The sequence below is a fragment of the Falco punctatus genome (assembly GCF_963210335.1).
Source record: "Falco punctatus genome assembly, chromosome: 13".
Lineage (NCBI taxonomy): Eukaryota > Metazoa > Chordata > Aves > Falconiformes > Falconidae > Falco > Falco punctatus.
This window is the reverse complement of record NC_137593.1, coordinates 18210415-18237373: the sequence shown is the minus strand read 5'-3', so window position 1 is coordinate 18237373 and position 26959 is coordinate 18210415. Positions and strand designations below refer to the sequence as shown.

General features: G+C 41.6%; 1 protein-coding gene across 2 annotated transcripts in view; it reads right to left on the bottom strand.

Moving 5' to 3' along the window:
- The window catches only part of PID1 (phosphotyrosine interaction domain containing 1), a 150998-nt gene that overhangs the window by 94355 nt on the left and 29684 nt on the right, over positions 1 to 26959 (bottom strand). For both annotated transcript variants that reach the window (XM_080409986.1, XM_080409987.1), the window contains exon 2: positions 19712 to 19858. In XM_080409986.1, coding sequence (XP_080266112.1) covers positions 19712 to 19858 — 147 coding nt within the window. The remainder of the gene's footprint in view (positions 1 to 19711; positions 19859 to 26959) is intronic.

Here is a 26959-nt window from a genome sequence, read left to right as displayed (position 1 = left end):
ATTGTCTTTATCTGCTTTGCAGCTTCTTTTGTTAATAGCTTTAATGAGCAATTTATCTTTCTTTCTTCTAATACTTATGTATTGACAAAATGCCAAGGTCAGCATCTGCTTGTCAAAGGTATGCTATTTAATGGATAGAAAAGGAAAAAATAAGCAGGAGTCATAAAATGCAATAGTACCCTTCAGCCAAATCTAACTACCAGTATCAGAGGAAGATTCATCCTGAACTTCAAACAGGACTAAAAATTGTATCTAAAACTACAATTTAAAAAGCAGCTTCCAGACAGTGAGAGAATGGCAGAGCTGACTGTATGAACAGGAAATAATGTAAGTAAATTGACTTAATTGAATATGCATTCATTGATAATCAAGATCGCCACTAAACTGCTTGCTCCATACTCTCCACCGCTGCTAGCGCAGACTATCGCAGAATGACACAGCCTGTTTTTTCTTATCCCAGAAGAGCAATCAATCTCTATTCAATCTAAAGAAAATGACAGAGGAAAAAAAGAGCAATAACCGATTTTCTTCATGGCACTCTGCAAAGAGGAACAAAAGCGCCCCAAGATAGTATTATTTCTGTGGGCTTCAAAAGAAAAAAGGAAGGAAAATGATCCTTATAATATTCATAATGTATTTTCTTTTTTTAAAGAAACAACAAAATAAATTGGAAAATTATTTAAATCAATCTTTTGGAGAATTCATTAAAGGACTGTTTATAAATGTGAAAGTAACACCTCCAGCCAATGCTGCGTGTCTAAGACAAATCCATACTGCTCACAGTCCTATAAGACTGCCTTGATCTGCTTTGAGACAGGTGCCCATTTTAGTTGTCTTGAAGGATGCTAAAAATATCACATAGTAAACTGGCATTGTTCTTGTGTGCATACAACCTTTTGCATGTATATCTTACCCCCAGAAAATACATGAAACTTGATCAAGTTTTGTGCTTAAATGTAGGCAAAGGTAACTGTAACAGTGTCTATCTTTTATAAAAAAGAAAAGGGGGGGGGGGGGGGGGGGAGAGGGATGGGGGGAGGACAACAATGTCTACTTCTTTCATCCCTCCATATTGAAGTGAACCAGGCAAATCAATTTTGATTCACCAAAACTTCGGTAAAATCAAATAATTTCATTTCTCATCACAAGGAAACCATGAGGATTTACTCATGGTACCAATACCAGACTGTACTGCTGTATCAGCATAAACACTCTCCTAGTTTTTCTGTATAGCCTCTAGAAAATAATTCAGAGGTGGACAGTATTACGTGGCTAGGGTCTGTATTTTCAATGTAAAATCTGAAATCTAAAGTGAAGCTGCCTGCCCTTACCAAGAAGTGCTCAGAACAGAAGATTTACAGGGATACACTTTTAATGATGTAAAACCTGAAACTACCCTCACACCCATCTCCTCCCCGAACACATTCACTGGGTGTGCAAGGTAACTGCACACAGGGACAAGCCAGGGCTATAGGCATTACTCACACTGTAAAGAGGACCAGGACAGCAGTGACCAATGCTATCTTACCCTTCTTTTATGTTTAGAAGGGGAAGAATGAAACACTGGATTAAGTTAATATATCTTATCTGTGAGGAATGCATGGCTTTTTTGGAGGTTTCATTTTCTGCTAAAGATCCTTGCCTTTTACAACTGGGAATAGCAGCCTGAGCCATAGCTGTTTTAAGATGGTGAATAAGCTTCTAAAATATCTTATATACATGTTGATTACGTCAAACTGTTCCAGACGTGAAAAGACCATGGCTTGCTTTGTGCTATACATCGATGGCCACAATCATTTATATGATCTGGACACTTGGCAAAAGAAATACAAAACAGATTTCACTATGGTAGAGTATGAACAATGTGTCTCCTGTATTACACAATATGTAGGGTGTTTTTTCATGTAACACTCCTCTGATCTCGGAGCGACTTAAAGCAGTGGTTTATACTGAAGTGGTAGGGTATCAGAGCAATTCTACAGGTTTAGTTGTTGCTGTGGAATTGTACTGCTATAAAATGAACAGGGAATTTGCTTATGAATATCCAGCATTCTATTAAAAACATCTTTTCATACCCATCTATTCAGGCAGCACTTCTACCATCACCTGACACATGCACCTAACACGTTTCATGTTATTGAGCTCATCAGCTTTGGGAGAATCAATTAGAAAGATAGCCCTGAGACACGAACCAACACACCGGCTTAACCAAACCTCAGGGTTAAACCATGGAGCATCTCCAGCTCATTCAGAGTGATGATCTTCATTTATACCATCAGTCATACCTTCTGTCAGCTGGAAATACAGAAACACCATTCATATCTTGAGGCTGCAGGCAGGCATTACTACAGGATAATTTGTCTATATACTGTCCAATTTCAACAGGAGCGTAAGATACTAGGAAACTAGGCATTTTTTTCTATTAATTTTCTGCTCTCTTTAAAATAATCTTCCGGGGGAAGGGGAGGGAAGTAAAATTCCTGCTTATCACCCTTGAATCTTTTAGAGAAAGGCCCCACACTTTAGGAATTACATTTCTGACACCTCCCTCTCAACTACAGCCTGAAGTCTCTCACACTTCCTCCTCACCTCACGCATGATGGGGACAGACAACCCAAGCACCAGAATGTTGTACAGCAAGGTACCGAGCTCTCATCCAAGGCTTATCCATGCCACTGAGGAACTACTGAGTTAGCCACATATTTGCCTGTCTTAATTGCACTTTCTTGGCCTTTACAGACTACTATGGAAAACAGACTGCAGACCATTTTAAGTGGGTACAAACTTCAGAGAAAGTAGTGAAAAATATTTGCTCATTTCACACACAGGGTCGAATTTGGCACTCCTGCATTTCTGCATAGTCATGCTCTTAGAAGAAGAAAGCATTTATTTTAAAAAAAAAATCCAGTCTCTTTTTTCTTGAGAAGGCAAGGCTTCCTTTCATGTACTGGGAAATGTCATTCTTTGTCTGTGCAATTATCCAAGTACATCAACAATGCACTTGAAGTAGAGAAGTCAATTAATATACAAATTACTTAATCCTTTATAGTTGTCCTTCATGTAATAAACAATCTTATTTCTATCCCATACACTGTTTAAAGGCATTGCTTCATGAATGATGTTCTAAAACACACCACATAACCATTGCCATAACTCTTCGGTTGTATTTTAGATTCCTTTCTGAGTGAAGGTAGTGCTGTCTTGCAAAGACAGATAGGACAGGACAGAATTGATTCATCGTGTAGCTATGGATTAGTCACTTAAACCTCCACAATTTCCACTCTGCCCATGTGCAGCTCTGCAGAGGACTGTTATGAGGATTAACTAAGTGACACTAAAAGGCTTTGAGACCTGCTCAGTAAAAATTATTTCTATAAAAGTGCATATGCATAAAGTGCTAATTGATGCCAGCTGGCCTTTCATCCTAGGCAGCAAAACCAGCTTCTTACCACATACATTTTCTTTAGTGGGCACAGCAGCGTATTTTTTATTTTCAAATTCCTGGGGTTTGCCTTAAAACATACAAACCATTTGATTTTCAGGAATACTACCATTAGATTGATGCAGCAATGTATTTCAGTGATTACCTTGATTAACCCTGCACAGGCAAGAAGTGTAAACACTGTAACCCCCTTCAAACTGAGAAATGAGCCCCATTTGCAGTGTACAGCTCTATATTCAGCAATTTGCATCTTAAGAGTGTCTGTAGCGTCCTTTTCATTTCCTATACAAGCCTGATTATCGAGTCACAATAGCCCTTGAAATGAAGAAGAAAGCTGCTGTTCCTGGACTGGCCTTATATGATGCAGCAGTATCAAATTAAGACATATAAGTAATCATTTTTCTTTTGATTTTCCCTCTGTGGTGCAAACAAACGACTATATTTTCTGGAGCCCCTCCCTCAGCTGCAGAAACTTGGATGTGCTCCACCTGCTTATGTTTGCTGATAGACGCCAGAGGAATTTTCACTTCATCTGTTTCACAGATGCTCAGACTCTTTTCTCAAAACACGTCATACAAAAATGTCTCCAAAATAATTAGCAGGATTTCAGTCGGCATGACTGTGATGGCTGCACGTAAGGTAAAGCTCAGACAGCTCTTAAGAAATTGCAGCTCTGGAATGAGTGTCTGGGACCTTAACAGCACTCATTTAAATTTTCCTGCATGACACATTGATAGTTTCCATGTAGTCAAAAGGGCAAAGGGGGTGGTATGCAGAAAGCTGCTACAATGTGAGAAACATCACGCACTTCTATAACCTCTGGCGCTCATACTGACATGAAGGTAATTGCTAACGGAAAGAAAACATGCAACCTAATTCAAAGGGGGGGGGAATATTACAGAAGGATCTCTGTAACCATAATCTCTATGTCTCACTCTAAAATAAAATTCACCACTTTACTGAGGACCTAACTGGAATAAAAATAATCTTACTGTGTTGCAAAGTAGTATTTTAATATTTAATTGAAAGATACACCTCCCTTGGCCATTTGCCTTGCAGCACAGATGTCAAGCAGGGCTCTTGACCATCACAAGCCTGCCCCTACCTCGCTGCTCTCCATCCGTCCCCAGCAATGCAGCCATCAGCTATGCCATGCTGAGACACATGGCAGAAGATAACGACTTGACTGCAAAACGAGGGCACACTAACAAATTTACAGAGACAGCAAGAATGCCTCATGATTGTTCACAAGGCTCACACTACAAAGCCCAGGGGCTAAATTACCTAAACTTCTCTCCTCTGGTTTCACAACAGACTTTCACAGAGTCCTCCAGTGTCAGTGGAGAACTCAAATTGATAGTCTTTTGTCCAATATGATAGGAACTTAATTCCCACTGCATAAACACTTGATAAGAGTATTTCACACGGGCACAAGTTACCAATGTCTGATTTCAGGCCTACGGTGACACATAAGCCTACTCAAAAGGGCCAACAAGGGGGATTAAGGAAAGGGATGGCTGCTCAGGCCTCCCCTCCACCTAGACACCTCAGCAGGCTTTCGTTTGGTTGTTGTTTTTTGGGGTTTAGTTGGGTTTTGTTTGGTTTTGTTGTGTTTTTTTTTTTTTTTTTTTGGGGGGGGGTGGCAGGGGAGCAGGTAGGAAGGGTTTACTGCTGTTGACTTAAGTTATCAAGACAAGAGAGGCTGCAGAAAAGCTGCAGGTGCTCATACCACAGCCCCTGGGCACAGGCAGCTACTCATTTTGAGGACAGTGAGACATTTTGGAGCACACAGGAGCCTCAGGCCTTGTCTCATACCAGCCCTGGCTCCTTGCTGTGGGGCACAGCGAGGCCCTGGGGAAACCTGGGTCAGAGCACAGAGGCCAGCATGGGTCTTCAGCCTCATCCCCCTCCACACCCTGGTGGCAGGAGGGACCACCCTAAAAGATGGGGCCACCTTAAGGTGGAGAACACACAAAAACCACCCTGCTCCGCTTGAGAGGGCCAGCAGCCATGGAGACGCAGGACACCACAGCAGCACCACCCCTCCGCCCCGCCTGCCCAGCCCTGAGGCAGACCCCAGCGAAGGGCCTTGGGTGTGCCAGGCCAGGGGCAGGCCCATCCCTGACAGGTGGTGTGAGCACCCCAGCAATGCGCACAGAGGTCCTGAACCTGGGCTCTGTCTGATTTCCATTTATTTATTTACCTATTTAAACCCAGGCTCACTCACTTGTGACACTACCACACAGAGAACCTGAAAAGCTGACACAAATCCATCTCCTGAGCATGACCAGGCCACAGAAACCCCACCATGTCTTTCTTGCCAGCTTTTATTAGGTCCACCCCCTCAAAAAATAAGTGCATCACACCAGCATCAGACAGTGTGGTGTGAAGCCAGGGCTGGTCCCGCTGGGGCCAGGCGGGAGGTCATGGAGCACGTTCCTGGGGTGCTGTGATGGCTCAGAGGCACCTGCACTGCGAGGCCATGCAGCACCACCCTGCCCAGTAACGCCCAGCAGCTGCTGGCCTGCAATTCGGGCCCCTTGCTCCGACGGTGGCACACCCAGGACTGATGCCACTTGTCCCCATGCTCAGGGGCTGCTGCAGGGTGGGACAGGCAGGACTTCAGGGGCAACCCACACCCATGGACACAGTGGCATGGAGCTGCTGACAGGGCCGTGCCTCCCACTCCAGCCAACGCTCACCCACCCGCCCCACGTTAAACCCCCTTGGGAGCACAGCTACAGCAATAGCTGCATGCTGGCCCCTTGCTCTGGGACAAGTTTCACCCTGGAGAAGCCCACTATCTGCATGAAAGTGGTAACATTAAACCAAAAAAACCTATATACACAGATAAGGAAAATCTTGCAGAACTAAAACCTTAGAGCAGTTCATCAGTAACTAAAGTCATTCAGTTTATCCTCAGGATTTTTAAGGAAGTGCTGTAAACTATTCCAGACTGAACTTACATATACGATGTATATCACATCTCCCACTTGGGAATCAGTCACACTGTTTGCCGGCCTTGTATGAAGGCCTTCAGAACCAACTCGAGGCAAAGCTCTGGGGTGAAAACACCTGTCTTTAAATCAATATCAAGTCACTTCATAAAATAATTTCAAGAATTACTTAATATTTTTAACACTTCAGCCTAATAACAAATGACAAACAGCACTGGTTCACATACACTGTACTCAATGACTTCAATTTCATTAACAGACTGCTTTCAATCATTAGGAATCCCAAGCCACATGTCAAACTAAAAAGCCACATTCTCAGATGATACAACTTAGCATGGCAATCGAGTCAAAGTATGCATGCCAATTTATACCATAGCAAAGCCAACCCAAAAACTGCATCCCATTAACAATGATTCCCATAGGGATTCTGGCCGCTGTGGTTACAAATAGCTGACAAAGCTGAAGTGTATTATTGTGCTATTTGTAAGAATGAGTCAGACACCAGCACAGGGGAATTACTCCCAGCCTATAGATAACTCAGTCAAAAAAGCAGCTTCCATAAAGAACTAGAAACAGTTTGTCTTCTGCCCATCCTGTCCCAGAGGACACTTAGCTTCAATGATATTTTCAAAATAATCATGAGACACATATTATCTTACCTTACTTTATTTTGTCTTTTCCTTACCATCTCTCCCGATTTAGTACTCGACTATACCAGTCTTTACACAGATCCTTCTCTGATTTTGAATGTATTAATTTAAATCTATTTCTGACTTGAAGCTTGCTTTTTTCCCCCCTCCTGTTTTCTCTCTGCTACTGAAAAATAAATTGGGGGACAAGGGGAAAACACAACAAACACTGAAATAAAACAAGTCCCTGCGGATGAAAAAAAAATCCCACCAAATAACTAATTGACAAATCTTTCTCAGCTAACAATCCAATGAATCTTCAGTAAATTTTATTAAGTACAATTATAAAGACACTTTCAACCTGCTGCTCTTCTAAAATTTGCTAATTTAAGTTGAAGTAGCTTCCTTCTACATTAAATGTTTATGTATGGGCTCCTATTAAATGTAAGGTTATCCACATCCCAAGTTTGTTATTTTCAAGTGCAGGTCACTGCCACGCCATTTAAATCTTGAGAGCACTTTAATCAGGTTATGTCATCATGGCCTGGCTTTACAGGTGAAAAAAACCTGAAGAGTATAATGAATTAAGACCATCTTTCAGCTGATTAACCCATCAGTTCCATGCCCCCCCGCCCCCGCAGCGTGCTATGCTCTAGCAATCAGAAAGCAACCCTGACATGTAACAGACAAATGAACATCAGCTCCAGAAAGGGATAAACCGTACTCTCAGTGGGTATAAAACAGTATTCTGTTCTATCCGAGTTAACAGGATGCTACCAATTCAACATTAGTTTTTCATTCACTGATAAAACTTGATAAACTTAATTCCAAATTTACATTGCTGTGAAATTCAGTATCTTATTTCTATGACAATACATATCATTTAATAGGATCTTGCTGTGAAATGATTAAAGGTGAATACCAGAGACTCTTGTGTTAGTAGTACAAGGGAAGTTCTTAACCTAGGAGTACTTAATGATTTTCCAAACCAGACTGTAAACTTTAAGGAGACAGATCAATTTTAAAGAAGGAAAAATAAGAAGAACTATACCTCTGTTGCACTTGTTATTCCTGTACAACCTAGAATCTCAGAGATGAAAGTTTACTGAATTACCACAAGCCTGAAGTCAAATATTCAGAACAGATTACAAAGGTAGTTCATCAGCAACAGATAACATACATCAACCTTAAAATTGCCCAGAAGTATTGTCTAAAGATAGTTACTGTTACGAACTTCTCGTTAACTGTGCAAAAAAATCTTTTAATGAAACAAAAAAAGTTATTAGCTTCAGACATTGACATCCAACTCCAGGAATGGAAAAAATTCTTTCCTCTTCCAAGCTAATGTATTTTATACATCACACTACATTGCAGACTACGTTGCAGTAGTACAAGGAGAACAGGGTTAATCCTGGGACAAAACAGGGGTGGCACACAAAGGACATTATTTTCTCAGAGGACATAATATTTTTTTGATTGCAACAACAATCTACATTCCAGCAGCCTGTGCATCTATGAACATGGCCAACGGTACCTCATCTACAGAAGAATGGACCTGTAATCCAGTTTCTGCCTCCTTTTTTGCCAATGTCATTTGCTTCAGTAAGAAGCTTTCAGCACACAGGATCAGCCCCAAAATAAGAACTGAGGGGTTTGGGCATAGTACAGCTGTAAACAGAGATTACAAATTCCTGAGAAGGCTCATTTTGGCTCAAACTAGTGTGAGCAGTGGGTACCCAGTGCCAAATGCAAATTTTGCAGTATTCTAATGGAAATCGAAGAAACAATATCCATGGCTTCAGGGGAAGAGGCACACAGAATACCTTCACAGAATAAGCACACATGTCTTTGTTGTGAAAAAGTACTCCTAAAGAGCCCTGCCAACACCTCTCCCCGCACATTTCATGCTGCTGAGTGGGGAGGTGCCTACTGCAGTAACACCAGAGAACAACTGCTGCAGAACCGTAAGGTTTTTTTGATTTTGTTAAAGAAAAACTTCATGTGCTATGAAGGAAGGGTGCCACCTCCTCCCGAGAGCCAGCTCACAGCAGGGCCCGTATGCCCTAAGGGCCACGGAGAAACACCAGCTTCCCTGTGCTCTTCAGCAACACAAACCAGCTCCATCCTTACACTGAGACAGCCCCACCAGGATGGAAATGTTTCTCAAGGACACGCTATAATGAAACAATCGACAGCGACTGCAGCATCTGCTTGGCGTAACCACTGTCATAAATTTCAATCTCATTTTAATTTTTATATGTCAAAAGCTATTAGGTCTTAAGATATTTGAACCTTAATTATTATGGAAGCAGTTAGCTTCTATGGCCAGAAGGTTTTGCTTGAGCAATTGTGATGAGCACAATATTTTCTACAGCATAAAAAATAAATATCCTAACACATTTGTAGCTATCTAGGACCTTACAGTTGCCACTGTGCTTCATACTGGTACCTTGGCTTTGTGACAGACTGCAAAAGATAGAACTTCTTGGTATAGACTATATAGCATTATATATTTGTTAATTATCTCCTAAGGAATTCTGGAAACTTAGAATTTCAAAATTGAAATACTTCCTGCTATAGAGAGATTAAATGGTTTTTAAAAATGTAAATATTCTTTCAGAAAAAACTATTTTGGTGTACTATCTCCTACAAAGTCAGCTATAATTAGACAACAACTCCAAGTATCCTGAAAAGTGGGATTTCTACAACTGGCAAAAAAAACAACCAACAAACCACATTTGGGTCTCAAGATACAAGAGTATTCAACAGATTTTTATGCATCAAAGGAATTCCATTAATATATATTGTTTTTTTCAATGTAATACTACTTAATACAAATATGCATTTTAATTCTCAGCATCTTTTTTAGTTTTCCCCTAGCATATTTTTTTCTGCAGTACAGTGTGCCCACACAGCCTTCCCCTGCGCTTTGGTGAGCTGATCTGACTTCTGCAAACAGGGCTGATGGCCAAGAAGGACAGCTGAACAGCAGGGGACAACAGAGCTGTTTTAGGTGGTGTTTTGGGATCTTTCTGGGTGAGAAATACTACAGAAGTACAAATGATACATAGTAAAGAGCTACTGAGCATTCACCACCACGCAGTGCCTGGCCTCCTTGGTACCTTACAAGTTTCCCAGTTGGCTTTTACATGCAAGGGTGAAATTCAGGAACAGCCAGTGTTCATTCTCAAACAAGTCCCAGGCAGCATTTTCGGTACATATATATTTGCATTTTACACAGTGTTCTTTGAATGTCAATCACTATCTCTTCCATAACTAATTGAAATATAAACTGTTTAGTGCCTTGTTTTACATTAAGAGGTTTGATTTAGATTACTTCTGCTGATAAATACCATTTGCTAACAAAATTAAAGGCTGATGACTTCCAATTCGGGCTTTTGTTGAATCAAAGGCAACTAATAACATCAGAGCTCTGAAGCCAAAGGAAGTGCTTGATTCCAGCCAAAGGGATTTCTGTTTATGTTAAAAACTCTTTTTCCCAGGCTCCGTATCATGCATCATCACCCATTTTCCTCACTGGGACTCACTGCATCCACTAACTACAGGGACAGAACTACAGCAGTAAGAAAAAAAACAAGGTAGACAGTGGTTGTGCAAGCAATACAATATATGCATTAAGGGGAGGACTAAAGCACAATGTGCTAATGGATTCTCTGACATTTTATTTCCTTGCATTTTTCAAGGGTTTATTGTTGTTTAGGGGATATTTTCCGCAGCCTACTGCCAAGGAAAATGGATTTGAACACACATGCATCTGAGTAAAGTCTGGGTTACCTGGTGCATAAGGTTCCTGCTCCTATTTCTTCATGCAAGACAAAGCAGTGCTGGGTACAGGTCACTCCACACACAAAGCCAGGGACCCTGGGCCTCACTCCCAGGAACAGCTGAGATGACTCCCAGCACACTAGTTGTCAAGACTTGGGAGGGACCTCTGCAGGCATCATCTGCATGGTCAACAACAACTGGAAGCCTTCCTACCCAGCCCAGAGTAGGGGACACAATCCTGGGAGTGCGCACACACATGCGACCATTTTCATTGCACATCTTGCTCACTCCCTGAATTTCCTCACAATACACCCAGCATTCAGCTCCCTCCCTCTTGAAGCAAATCCAAGGGGAAGCACAGAGAGAAGGCGCTGCTCCCAGGGTAGTTCAGGCCCTGTGCTGACCACCAACATACAGTGGAGCTCCCAGAAAACCTCCTGTCCTCCCTGTCATCCGCGCTCTCCTCCCAGGGTGGTGGTCTTATTCTTTTTATGGAACTCTTTAAAATAGTTTGAGATACACATTCTTAATGAAAATACAAAAGTAAACAGAAATAGGCAAAAACGTTTTTCTTCAATTAATACGCATATATTCAAAGCAAAGTTACTGTACCATATGTAGAGAACAGCCATATACTTTCTGCTATAAAGGTAGTTAAAACAGAAACATGAAGCTGACTGAAATACATGACCATTTTTAGATGGTCTCTAAGAACTTCCTGAATAACAAGATGCCCTTTACTTGAACCATGGCTTGAAAAATGTCACCGGTGTGAATGCTAAGGAAAAAAAACACCACCACCATATACGACAGGACATAACTTCCACTGCTCTCAAAATACATTAGTCTTACAATGCCACTTTACCAGTAAGAAAATAAAATTATGCCAAAATACCTCCAACACAGCAAAACTGAACACTGTAGAAGATCACATTTAAAGCAGGCTCAGTTTAAGATTAATGCAATTGCTTTAGCCAATTTATATTCACCATCTAAGACTCTTGGACTTCAGGAAATCTTTACGTATTACATACTTTAAGTATTACAACACTTTAACAACATTCTATACTTGCATCTACCCTTCATATTTCTATTATCTCCTCTGCTCTCATTTAAAGTATAAATCTTCACTGACGTAAATGGGTTTTCCATGCATAAAATAAAATATTATTTTATGCGTAATAAAAAAAATGATATGCAAGAGAGACCCTCTCTGAAGCTGAAGGCTGAGAGCAGCCAGTGCCAAACACTATGCAGCGTGTGCAGCTGCTGTCCTGCATGGCTACATCCCACCACACTCATGATGGAGCCCACAGCAAAGCTCTCATGAACTTTATAGGTGCAGGGCAGGACCTTACCATACAGTCATGTTTTGAAAAAGAAACGAGCACACTGCAACTCTCCATTTTCAACCTTAGAACAAGACTCGGCAAAATTCGGTAAACCACTCTGGGATACAGGCATGTGGTAAGGCTTCCGCAAGCAGTTTACTCTTCCCTAAGTTCAGTATTAAGCTTTTTTTTTCCCCCCGTTTCTGTAACAGTACATGAAGAAAACATAAACAAAATACTTCATCTTCATATAGCATACTTGTTCTAGGCATTAGTTTATTTGATGCACTTCACTTTTGGAAAACACATCATTAAAGCCTCCGTATCTCTCACCAATGAGCACTATATCTAAAAATACTGAAGCTATTAAGATTTACTCCACGCAAGAGTTCACATGCATCCTTTTGGTTCATTTGAGGAGGGGAGAAAGAGCAGAAAAACAAGCTCTCAATTCACAGCACAGAATATGTAATGCTTAAGGACAACAACAGAAGGCCTTTAATGAAGCAAGAGGAAAATAAGCTCTGTGCTTCACACGCACATTAAACATGGTGGAAAACAGTAGGCTGGGGAGTGATGGTACAGTTTAGCTTGTCTCACTTGTTTAATTTGTTTCTTTATTAAAGTTAATGGCCATCTGAATATTGCAGGCTTACAAAATGGTAATGAAGACCAGGCAGCTAGCTGGACTTGTGTTTACAGCTGGATAAATCTGCACTCAAAACAATCATTCCTGACCATCCTATAGCTGCAAATGAGAACATTTTTCTTAAACTTCATAAGGATAAGTGAGGTGGTTTTAAGAATATGTGTAGCTTCCAATCAGCTATGGTTTCAGTAGCCAAAACAGCAATAAATGTTCAAGAGGAATTGGGTTTTCAAATTATCAATGGAAATCTTAAGTAAAACACTAGATTGTTAACCACCCATTTCTGTCAGCTGGATTTCCCCATCTCAGAAAGTCTTAGGGCACATTTTCAGCCCTTTTGAGCCAACAGGACAGTATAAACAGGAAAGAGCACTTTGGTCTGTGGGTATTGAAATGAGAGACAATGTTCTCTTTGCATTAATTTTGACCTGAGTCAGTATCAAGACACACAAAACCAACCCACACCCAGTAACAGTGTGGCAGAGGGGAGCCATTCACCTACTTTTCAGCAGAGGCATAAGGCTGGGGTTGCCACCACCAAAACCACACTGCGTGGGCTGCTGGTCTGCATGAAGCAGGGAGGATGGTTCATCAATTTGAGCATTTTCTGAATGTTGAGGGGCCACCAGACCCAAGAGATGGGGAGCATGCTGTCTCCTGAAAGCTAAAGCAATAATGCATTTGGCCACCAGCGTGGCTGAGCTGATTGTGACAGGACACAAGGGGAAGAGGTTGCACAGGACAGAAATGTTGGGCAAAACAGCTTGGGAAAGTCTTATCTAGAGGAAAAAAATAAACAAGAAACAACAGTCTAAGTTTTAAAAGTGCAATAAGCAATAAAAGCAGCAACACGGCATTAATAAATTTGCTGTAGAGGCACGCAGAGTAGAATAGAAATGGGGTATTTTGCAAGCATGTAGTAAGAGACACTCCTGATGCAAGGCCTTTGTAATCAAAATTAACAAGGCAGAAAACCAAAAATAGGCAGTAATATCTAAGCAGACATTATTCCTAAGTGACTCTCTTACACAAGGAATTAGAATCAGGACCCGCAGAACAATTTTAAGACAACATCTTGTTTATTTAATAAGTATCCAAATGAGAAACATTTCTATAGATTACAATCAGATCACGATCAATATTACTCACTATTCATCTTACACACTTATTATGAGCTTTCCCGTTGCGAACTAACTTCCAGTCTCTGCTACACCAGCGTAAATCCTGTTGCTCAAAGCATGTTGAGACAGTTTCACATGCACAAAGATGCATTAGTAGGGCCCACAGTTGATGGCATGCATTTTCTTTAATGGTGAAAGTTACTTTTGAGAAAAGAAAAAAAAAATGGGAGAGAAACAGAAAGACAAAAGGGATGATGAAAACTCTTGGCAGCAGCCACCAAGGCCACAAGAAGAGCAGCAACAAGGGCAACAGGCTGTCCCCCGGGGCTTTGGTGAAAGGGCCCAGAGCTGCGACTGGAGGGCAGCCTGCAGGGGTGCAGAGGCATCTCCTTGACATTGCACAGGTTAACCCCTCAGGCACTGCCCAGCTGTCCCAGGAAACATCTCAAATCCACTTAATACGTTGACATGACTGGAACAACATCAAATGTGTCCCAGAGTTGCAGTAGCCAAGCTCGGTGCCTAACTGCTGACAGTACACTGTGCCAGGGACCCCAGCTGTGGCCATGGCCCCTTTCCTGCTATACAGGCCCCGAATAAACCCCACTGTAATCGCCACTCTGCAGCAAGCTTAGTACAGGGACCTTTTGCTTTTTGCCTTGTAAGTGAAGCAATTAAGCTACTCTGAAAGACCGGCTCCATTTATTTATATTACTCCTTGGGTATTTTTAAAATCTCTATCATATGTGCGAAACTTGATTTTAAAACGCCAGTACCGCTCAAATGCCATTTATACAAATTGCTAAACAAGACTTTCATTAATCTTCAACTATGATACACACATAGAAATTTCAACATCATGTCTTCCACAAAGCCTGAATTAATAATCTCACCAACTCAACCCAATAAAACAGGCAAGCAACAAGTATCATGCCTGCAAATGCCAGATCATTAATATTTTCCCATTTAATAAAAGCATACTCTTTAGAATGCAATTATGTGCACTGTTTATGCTTCTCTCATCTCAGCCTCTCAGGCTGCTGAGAAAAGCTTGTCCACTGGTGGGAACTGGAGGAATAAGATTGCCTGACCCAGGTGGATAACAATGAGCTACTGATTATTCAGCATTGACTTCACTTTGAAGAGCCTTCCAACAGAAAGAAAAAAAAAATTAAAACTACGACACCACTTCAAAAATCACAGGCAGCATTTTTAACCTCTGTCATTTTGCATTACTGCAGCAGTGCCTGGAAAAGCTACAGCAGAAGAGAGAGTCGTTTAGGCAGCCTTTCATGCCACCACCGTAGCTCAAAGGGACAGAAATCAAGAAACATTAAAATCAGTGTAAGCCAATTAGGACATTAAGGAAGAATAAAACATACAGAACTTAAAATCTGTTAAAAGGCACAGAGAAAGCACACATTTCTGAGTAGAGGGCAACATTATCTGGAGATACTCCAGATTTTCAGTTTCCATCTGGTGGTACTTAAGTGTTGTGATAAGAGAAGAGGAAGTTTCCAGCTGAAACACAAGACTGCACAATATTTGAAAGGAAAGACCTACAAGCAGAACAGCCACAGTCTAATCAAAATCCTTAGGATCTGAACAGGGATGGACACATTTTTATATGTGAGCATCGAAATCACACTAGTCCTTCTATACAGAAACATGCTCTATTTAAATAAAAGCAAATTAGGAACCTGTGATTGAAAGTGTGGTCCAGCTAGTCAGAGCAAACAACTTATTCTCACTCTTTTTTGTCCTTCCCCAGCAATGGGTGGTTTAGCTTAAGCTGAGACTTGCCATTTACAAGTAAACAATAAACCAGTTGGGTTTTTTTTCATTCTTCAGAGCAGCTACTGACCTTAACGCTGGGTGCTCCAGCATTCACAAACACCATGTCCATCACAGGAAGAGGCAGGATGCATGTGGGTGCTCTGCTGCAGCTCCCAAAGAGATAACAACCCTCTGGGCACTGCATCCCACTGCCCTGCCCCAGCTCTCCCAGCTGGAGAAGGACAAGAATCTGTGGCTCCTCTGGGGCCAGAGACCTGCCTCTCACCTAACATACACCATGGCACAAATGAAAGCAAACAACCCCCAGGAAAAAACAGAGACTTGAATACTTTATTGTACCCAGAAATCCTGCTCTGTTTTAGGCTGTCTGCTGAGTGGGGCTGCGACAGTCCAACCCCAGGTTGCAGGGCTGTTGCTCCCCACTTGCAAACAGGACTGGTGCGGAAAGGAGGGGAAAGGGGGGCAAGAAGTTGCCCTTTGGTAACTACAGACTCCAAGTTAACCCTGTCTCACTGAGCAAGCAGCACTACAAACTCCAAAATGTATGCGCATAAAGCTCTGTGCTGCAAAACAATGCAAATATTATCTACTACTGTTTGGTGAAATCATGCCCACGAGTCTCCAAGGGTGGGACCAGCGACAGCACCGCCAGCCCAAGCAGGCAGGTGCAGACATGCAGGAACAGGAGGAACCAGTCTTAAGCCTTCTGCTGTAAATAGAAAATACATTTTAGGAAACTTGATGGCAACAAAGTTGCATCAGATAGGGAAGTGGACAGGGAGGAAGAGCTCTCTGAATCTGTTCTATTATTTAACTTCCCAGATTTTGCAAGTGTTCCCCCTAGATTACTTCAAGCATGACATTTCTCTGCTATCCTTAAAACCATCCCATTAAATTACAGAATGAGATTGGATCTCAGCAGAAAAGTTTTGTTTCTTCAGGATTCAGCAGCTAACACCAAATGAAAAAGAAAAGAAGCCTGCCTTGCCATGAAAGGACAAGGAAAAGAGCAATCGCATAAGAAAACTAATGCCCAGACCTCTGAACAGCAAAGCGATTGCATGTGTCAAGTCCCTATAACAAGATGGTGCCAGCCGAGGCGTATGTTTAAGCTATGCAATAAAATTAGATGTCTGGAGCCTCTGTCAGAAGAATGATGCTATCCCATTAATGGGATTACATAGATAAATTGGAGGGATTTCAGTCAAGAGAAATAAAATTATTAAGGATCTAAAGAGTGTGACTCATGAAAGAAAGTAAAAACTGGATGCTGTGCTCTCGCCTGAAAAGCCTGTGTCTCAGAACCAGAGGCTCGGTGGTACCAGCACCACCACAGCATCTCCCCCATTACACCTGGAATAACAGTAACAGATCAGACCTCACAGAGCAAAAACTTGTACAATAAAACACTGGCTTGGTTACAGCAACACTATAATTGTATGACTCAGCAAGAAACTAATAATCAGAGGGGAAAGAGAAGAGGAAGGCTAATTACCTATAAACAGCTGGAGGATACAAGCCTCACAAGAGAAGAATACGTCTAGTCAGAAAAAAAGGGGAAAAGAAAGAGATTGTGACTAGAAAGACTGTGTAAAATCAGAGCCTTTCAGCTAATGACTGGAGAGGATTACTTAGCTATAGGAACACAACACATATGTGCAATCGTCTTCCCAAGGCAGGTACTGGAATCACAAATGCTGAATTGTCTGAAGTAGGACTGGCCACCACCCCAAAAATACTACCGTAAGACTCCAGCACTGGCAGGTGGTGAACTAGCTACAGGGGGAGGGGGAGGAGAAATGGTGCAAGCAGGAAAAGGAGAGCGTTGTGGCAGCAAATGTTCCCTAGTCACCACTACTGTGTTATGTTGCAGGAAAAATAAATAAATAAAAAGAGATCTCTATATACAGAATGATATTCTCTTCACTGAGGGGTTCAACATCTCCCTGCAATCCATCTTTTCCAGCTGAAGGACTGTAGGTTAAATAAAAACGTTCATTTAAATTCTACACACATTCACAGCGATAAACTGATTTCAGAAAGCATTATTATGTGTGAACTCTCTCTCACTAGGGGTGAAAGCCAGATACTTTGTGAACCATTTTTATGATAGCTAATATTCTCTAAAAATTCATTAGATGTCAACATAAAGGACAGAAGACATCACAGTGGAAGAGCAGATGCTATGAGCTACCGTACAAAGCATATTAGGGTCACTTGCCCTGCATTCCTCTGCATCAGCACAGGGCAGCACTGCTTCAATATCCAGCAACAGTCTTGTTGCTTGGCTATTGTGACAGGCAAAAAGTCAAACAAAAATGACACTTCCCAAGAAGAAACTATGCTGAGGAAGTGCCAGCCCTAGAGGTGCCCCAGCAAGACCCTTCACAGCATGCCCACAGCCCATGCCAGCCACAGAGTATGCCAAGAGAAGCAGGGGGATACATCAGGAAGCAATTTCTTCTAGCCCCATCTTACATCAGATCCTCCAATAAGGAGAGTGTGCGGCACGCGTGAGTGTATACACACTGGCAGGGAAGAGCGTTAGTACATTTAATTGCACTTTGGACCTTATCCAGTACATGTAGCATCAGGCAACGGCTCTTCCAGAGCTGACACTTCACAGAGCAGCGAAGGCTGAAGGCCAGTTCTCTCCATTTTCACCAGCACCCTCGAGGGTGGGTGGATATATGCTACAACTGACAGCTGGGCTGGGTGAAGGGGACTTGCCTGGCAAGCCCTGACAGGCAGCACAGGCCAAACCGGTACCCAGCTGTCCTGGTTTTAGCTGGGATAGAGTTAATTTTCCTCTCAGTAGTTGGCACAATACTGTGGTTTGGATTTAGTATGAGAATAATGTTGATAAAACAAAAAGTTGGGAGGGGACACAGCCAGGACAGCTGACCCAAATGAGCCAAAGGGATATCCCACACCATAGAGCATCATGCACAGTACATAAACTAGGAGGAGTTGGCCGGGGCCACCGATGGCTGCTCAGGGAGTGGCTGGGCATCAGTCAACGGCAGATGAGTGATTGTATTGTGCATCACTTGGAGTTTTTGGTGGTTTTATTCTGCTCTCTCTCTCCCTGCCCTTTTCATTACAATTGTTATTATCACTACTATTTTTACTATTATATTTTGTTTAAATTGTAAAATTGTCCTTATCTTAAGCCAGAAGTTTTACCTTTTTCCCAATTCTGCTCCCCATCCCACTGGAGGAATGCGCGATGGCTGTGCAGTACTCAGTTGCCGGCTGGGGTTAAACCGTGATACCAGCTCAATCTGCAAGGCTGCCCATGGCTCTGCAAGGCTAGGCAAGCTCTATGACCAATGAAAACGGCTCCAACAGAAAATGCAAACACAGCAGATTTGTTTGCTATTTTTATATGGTTTCTTACCACAGAAGAACACACTCAAAGCTCTTAAGCCATTAAAGTTTAAAGAAGAAGAGCTTTTTCAGAAGCTGTGCTTTGATGTGACTGGGCAAATTCATCTTGTTGCTTAACCAAATCAAGATCTAAGTCTCTTCCTCAACCCTTTCTTCCTCTCTTTAAAACAAACAAACAAACAAAAAAGCCCTACCAAACTAACCTCAAGTTTTAAGCTGCAACCCTGTTCCAGTAGGTTTATACCTTGGTTAGTATGATTGCTAAATGCAAATAAACCACATTGGGTCCTTCATCTCCCATCGCAGCACTAGCACTTAAAGAAACAATGGCAGTGTTTATGAGCAACATTCATTGAAGGCTGTTAGAAATCCTCCACCATTTGCACTGTGCCACACCGCCCAAACCTGTGTTTTTTCCTGATGCCCAAATTTCCAGTCAGAAACGCTCACTGACTTTTTTGATTGAAAACTTTGTAGTAATAGCAGTAGTTAATGGGGCTTCCAGAATAACAATGACCATGTTGGTTACTTTGGGCTCTTCAGAGTCCTCACACATACATACAACACCTCCACAGGGGACTCATTCCTTAAGTTTATGCTCCTGAGTACCTTGCATCCAGTGTGAGTCCGGGTCTTCATGAGGGGAGTTGTGGTACACAGCTCAATGGCTTCTGGTTCGTGGAAGATCACTGTCGGGAGAGGCTCTTTCCGAAGAGTAAGGACATTCAACTTAGTCTTTAACATGGTCTGAAAATGCTAAACAGAGAAAGGAAAGCAATTATCTCCAGTTCCACTGCAGAAAAATGAGAGTTAATAGCTGGAGGTGTCTGCATGTTTCCCTTGCTGTTCAATGCCTTGGAAGCTTCCATAGGGAGTGTTAACAGGTTTTATAACTTAAGACAGTGAACATTCATTATTACTATTAACAATGTGGAGACTGTTTTTAATTTAAAAAGATATACACACACAAAATGAGAGGATTCATTAGAATCCATCTATGCCCCAGAAAAGGTCTAAACTCTACCTCTGACCACTCCCAAGAATATTATAAAATTGTTCATAGACCTAGTTCCTCCTCTAATGACCATGTGGAGGGAAGAACAGGGGCTTAAAGACCATTCAAAGAACTATGCATTCATCCATTCTTGTTTTCTTTCCTCAGTACTTAAATCTCATCCCACTGACCTTTGCAGATGTCACCGTTCCCACTGAGCCGAATGTCGCATCAGTTTGCCTTTAGCATGTGAATTTTAAATTCTCTCCCTTTGTAAGCAACAGCTCCTCTAGTCTCCAATGTAAATGCCACTACTGGTACTAATAAATAGATGTCATTCAAAACCTGTCACTTTCAACAGACGAGAAATAACTCCCCAGGCTTGGGTGAGGAACTACCCAAGTGGAGAGTAATGTCACTGAATAAGAAGTTTCTCAGCAATTGCTCAGAGTGAACTAAGCCAATCCTTGAAAGATTCCCAAATCGATTTTGTGGAATCAGGGGAGTCACAGAAATTTTTCAACATATAGAAGTTTCTTTGAACTGAACTTCGAGAAACTGAACATTTTCACTTGCTACTACGTATCTAAGGGGAAAATATGCAGACATGAAGCAAATCAACGTAGTATTCCCAGCCAGCAACATACTGCAGCACTGTCTAAAGAAATATGCATTTATTAAAGCTTCATAACTTGACTCTTATAAATCAGCAGTTATTAGACATATGTGCAATGACTCCAGATGACTTCCATCAAAACCAAACCTTTTTTGATGTGAGATTCTTGACTTATTTTGCAGTCACCCCTTTCCTCAGCCTCCCCTTCACCTCTGCAAGGCAGACAAACCTTATGGGGTCCAGCTTGCAAAAAGAGAGATGCTAAGTGATACCCCAGAACCATACAAGAAGTATCTACCAGAGCTAAAAAATCAACTCAGGCCCTTGCTTTTCAGTTCCATGCTTTAGGTGACCAGAGTGCCTATTAAACAGATTATTTATACACAGGGGATGAATCAATTATTTAGATACTACTCTGTTTTCATGTGGATTTTTGTGGATTTGAGAATTCCATTGAAAATGCATGAGAATTTCTTGGAAATAAATCTCCGTCTTAATTCATAAATACCTTATGATTAGCTAACTGAAAGTCTATTAATACACTTCTAAAACAGTTTAATCCTTAGCTCATCAGTGTTTAGGTCTAGTAATTGTTATGATACTGGATCTACAAGCACCTTAAACACGTGCATAAGCATGTTCAAGGCATAAACACTAACAGTCTGTGAAAATCTTACATGTTTTCCCACCTCAGGCATGAAGTTACAGCCTGTTACAGCAATACTTCAGGGCCTCCGTGCTGTTTCTGCAAGCATTCAAGTTTCCAACCCAGTGAGGAAATCTACTCATATTATTTTTCATCTGGTTCATATTACGTGTTATCCCATTCACTCTCCTGAACACAGCTCCAGCAAAAGAGTACTCCATTTAAGATCATTATACATTACAGAATATTCTTTGACACATGTTTCTGAAGATAACAGAACTCTTTGCCAGCCAGGATTACTAAACTTACTGAGAAAACCTATTCCATTTTACCTTTCAGTTGTGGTTAACAGCCTTTTGTTTGAAGCTTCCTAGACTTCTCTGGCAAAGTTGTTTGCTAAGGCTAAACAACAGATAGCCAGCTGTGGTGAGTTTAAAGGAAGCTCAAAGTCTGAGTCTGAAGGAGCTCCACTGATTACCAACACAGTGCTGGGCTTGCTGGTCCCATTAACTAATCGCTGTCTACTACAACTGTAGTTCTCTCTATTAGCTGGACTGGCTTTTATATGTAGGCTATAGGTCTGCTAACTTACTGCAAAGGTTGTATTTCTGGAGGAGAATATATGCAGAAGGGAGAGGGTGCTGGAGACCGGCCGTGTGTGGGTTTCAGTGCTTCCCCACCTGTGGCCAGCCCCTTTCGAAACATGGGAAAATGCTGTCACCAAGGTCATCTGCTGCCTTGTGCGTGCATGGGATGGGAGAGGAAGGCAGAGGTGAAAAACTTACCTGAATGCATTTCTAACCTAAAGTTGTACTATTCTGCTTGTGGCCCAATTTTGGATCAAACCAGAGATAATGGCTGCAAAGTATCCGATCCTAGCATTTAACTTCTTGCACCGTGTATGCTGGAAGAACTCCGTTTCAATAGATGATCTATTTACAGAGGTTCTCAAATAAAGAGCAGTGTTTCCATTAGATACTCAATAGATGAAAAAGCTCCATTTAGCCCCTCTGGGTACTGAGCTTGGACCTCTGAAATGATTCTTCTCCTCTGCTACCATCTCTTATCAACTTCAGTGGGACTACTGACAGAGAGCACAATTTGACCAAAATGAGGAAAACTATGACAATGATCTACTTTTTTTTCATGTTGTAACAACCACATATACAGTCTTCAACATGGGAAAGACTACTCTCTGCCTTACAAAAGCAATTCAATACTTGTACGAGCAGCAAGTTGGAGTGGTTGGGTGCCAAAAACACTACAGCACAATTGGCAGCCAACAGATAATTAGTTGCCAGAGAAGCGCAAGACGGATTGGGGGTGGACACAGAAATAGCCTGTTGCTTTGGACTGCACGGCTAGTGCAGACAATACCGCGCTCCCTGCACGCAGGTCATATGATGGCTGCCGTAAGAAAATCAAGTCTCTGCCAGGAGACATCATGCAGTGAGCCCCCAAATAAGCAAGTTACTTAAACACATGCCTAACTTTCACTATGTGAGCAGTCCCAGTAAAGCACACGTGGGTAGTCAATGGGATTATTCATGTGCTTTAAGCCAAGAACAGGATAAAGTGTTTCACTGAATCCATTTCTTAGTTTCCACTCCAAACTGGCATCTCCTGCGGAAACTATTGGCAAATGCTGACCTATAACAGTAGCCAATGTATTTTTTGAGAAGAGGCATTAGCACTCCACTGCTGTGAACGCAGAATATTTCTTTAAAGTGCCTTAAATTCACTAAGTTCTTGAAAAGCATGACTTCAGCAATTCAGTGAATAAAGGTTCAGGGACCATTATACCGTTCACATTCCATGTGCCAAAACCACTAGGTTCATTTGGTAGTTCTTACACTGAAAATCACCAAAGAAGATATTCTTAACTGATATGACTGTAACAACAGCTCAAAACTGCACACCATTCATCTTTTATCCATTTAGACGGTGCTACTGTAATAGAGTTTACATTTGATAGATATGCAAAGAGCAATATAACAGTAAGAAATAGGCAGCAAGTTTTAAGACTTCTTGAGCAAACAAAAATACCTTAATTGCCAAAGAAAGCCTCAGAGCTGTAATTAGCATTGCATTTTTCTATTTGCTAAACATGAAATTACTCAGAGTAAAATTTACTAAGTAAAGCCCCTAATAACATCGGAAAATCATCTTCAAACAAAACCATTGTTTTGCTTATTCAAGGATTCAAGTTCCATCATTTTCTTTTGCTGAGCTGACCAGTCTTAATGGCACCCTTTCCCCCTGCATAAGAAAACTGAAGGGGGTGTAACTGATAGCCAAAACCTGTAGCAGGCCAAGACAGTCACCTACAGAGGTACAATATGTACTTGCCTCCTTGGTGACCTTCAAAGTGGTCCCTATTTCAGTGAAAAACCTGTCAACACTAACTCTTTTAGCTACAGGTTAACTGAACATAAGAATCAAGAACTTCTAATTGTTTTCAGCATATATCTTATCAGCTCAACAGTTATATATAAGCTCTAGATGAACTATTTCACAACATTCAATTTGCAAATTTTAGATGCTACATATTTAGTCCAAGAACAATTTCCATTGGCATTAAAACTAAAAATTAACAGCATTTGGGTTTTGGTTTAGTTTGTCAGCAAAAATCCAGCCACTTCTACAACTCAGACCAAATGTCTTGGAGAAAACTCCTCCATACAGTTAAATGTGCTTTGGGGGAGAAAGTATCCACTGATAATTTGTAGTAATAAAGCTTAACACTTCTGCATTGCTCTTCACCTTCAGGTCTTAACTGAACAGTCACTGCTGTTCACAATATTGAGTACTCCACCAAGTCTGGGCCTAGTGGATCTTTCCATTTTCGTCATGGAAACAAAACGAAGTCTCAAATTTAATAAATCTATGAAAGGGTTACATAACAGGATGCAAATATAAAACCAAATGTCAAGAAAGAGGGGACTGTAACTCATTGTAATCTGTAAACCAGCAACAGGGGATGAGTAAAATGAACATAGTTTACAGGCTAATCGGGTTGTGACATGGTGAACATCAGCAAGTCTTCAGCCCCTTAGCCCTCAGCCCCTGTTATCTCTCAACATCAGCATTACAACCAATCCATAACTGCATAAACTGGCTTCTCGTTTCCAGATAACCTGTATTTGGTCAAATTTTGCCAAAGATACACATTGAGGGCCAACCCCAAAATGACAGGATGCTAACTTGTGAAAAAGTGTTGTTCTGAAAGTTCCAAGCTCTGAAAAAGGGGTTTGCCAGAATAACAAGTAATCCTCTGGGCAATTCATCCTTCCACAGCACCTACAAAGGAATTTCCAGATTAAACCCACATTAGAGCATCGGCTAAAGATCAGTCCCTGGAAAATTAAAAAAATAACCTCTATAATTTACTGCTTCAGTGAAAGTACTTCTGCTACCTTTGAAATCCATTTAGTTCTGGAATGAAACCAAAACTTTTCAACAGCATCCCACAGCAAAAGACAGCAGCCTAGGATGGGAAAGACACAACCAAGTGCAATGAACTGCAAAAGAAGCTTAGAAAGTCCAGATGTCCCTTTTCACCTAGTCCCAGTGGAATTTGACTACCAACATAACCAGTCTGTAGATGCAAGAATCCACTCTCTTACTCATGGGCAGAGGAGACAACACCACAGTAGTGCTTTAGCAATATGGTTACACCACCAGTGACATGAGCGCGGCTCTGACCCGAGGACCACCCCACCCCAAGCCTCTAACTTTTCGGCAAGAAAAGAATTCTGATACATATGAAAACTGATCCATTTCAAGGCTCTCTTTTGTTTAAAGCAAATGCTATCCAGTATAGATAAGTGTCACATCTGAGCCATTTCTTGTTAAACAAATATTGCTAATACAGTTTAAGTATCTTCCCCTCCCCATATTAAACTTAACTGTGCTGTATTTATTTATCCTTTACTAGCAGTTCATATAAACATTGTACTGAACACTACAATAAAACCCTCTACAGAGAGGATGGAAGCACTTATCAAAGTCAGAAATCATCCCATCAGCAGCCTGCTCTGTAACACAAAACCGACTGGCAAGCAGAAAGCCAAGATCACGTCACAACTCTTTATACTCAAGCAGATCCGGCCTAAGTAATCTTTTTGAAACCAATCCAGCTCCCAAAATCTGGTTATTAAAAGCGTACCTCATCTAGCTATATTTTGCCAGCCTATCAAACCAAATCCATTCAATCCCTTTCAGGTAAATTGTGGTATTTAAGAGAAAATCCAGATAATTATGTCTGAATTTAGACCTCTCAAATGCAAAGAAAGGACAACAGGTACAAGGGTAAGATAGACTTGCCTGCGGGCAACTGTATGACACATCCTGGAAGTCAAGGAGGTTGGGCAGGCTCATGCCACAATTTGGCGTGACTCAGTGTGCTGAGGGCATGGCACCTCCAAGGATGCTGGGGCAAAGCATCTGGGAAATGCTATGCCACAAAAAAAAAAAAAAACAAAAACAAACAAACAAAAAAAACCCACACAACCAAAAAAACCAACCACACTAAACCAAAACAAACAAAACCCAAACCACCAAACCAAAAAGCTTTTGCCACCCATCCATGTGCCCAATGCCACCCTGCATGGTGGCACACTAGAAAATGAACCAGCGCCTGACACCATTTCCCCTCCTCACATCCCTCTGCTTCTACCACCCTCCCACCAGATAGCACAGAAGAGAGACAGGGGCGGCAGGGAGCATTTTGGCACAGGAAAGAGTAACCTGTGTTTGCCAGGGTAAGCTCAAATCTGTCTGACCGGGCACTGAGCAGAAGATGGCATCAAAGCAAGCAAGGTGTGAGCCTGGGGAAGGAAAGTGCCAGGAGGGGCAGTACCAGGCGTGCTGCAAGCAATGCTGCTTGCTGGCGGACACAGCCCCTCCTGGGCTTCTCCTGCCGTTACTGAACTAACAAGGGAGTAAAGGATAATGCTCTGACAGAAAAACGTAGAATATACATAAAAAAACAGATGAAGGGAAGGAAGACAGGACTGCAGATAGAAAAGCATGACAAGGACAGAGGGAACCTTTTCAGGACAGCAAGCCCAGCCGCAGTGTATGGTACAGAGGAAACCAAAATCAGTTGAGTGTCAAAAAGCCTTTCAGCAAAGATGCTCCTGGATCTTTGCATGCAAGCACTGAGAGTTATTCCATCTCTAATCTAATACCAGTTCTTGGGGAATATTCTTCTTCCTGTGGTGATCAGACATATCTCTTAAAAACACACAACTATCAAGATTTCATAAATAAAACTTGTACTCCCTATCAATAGCCCTGATCACACAGCTGCCTGTGTGACCATGCTCACAGTGCCTTGTTTTCTTACAAGTTTAAATAATTTCTGTTTCCTCACAATTTAATTCATGTGAAACGTTTTGTTCTCAGACCCTGTGTACTTTGAGTTTGCTCTGGCTGGATGCCTCCATTCTGTTGCCAAGCTTATGTGATTCTGATCAGCAGGATCGCTGCCCAAACAAAACACAATCCCAGATACAAACACCCTCCAAACTGCAGGGAACTTCAGAGCCAGATGAGAATTTCATGAGTGATTCTCTAGCATCTCTCTACACTCAGCCA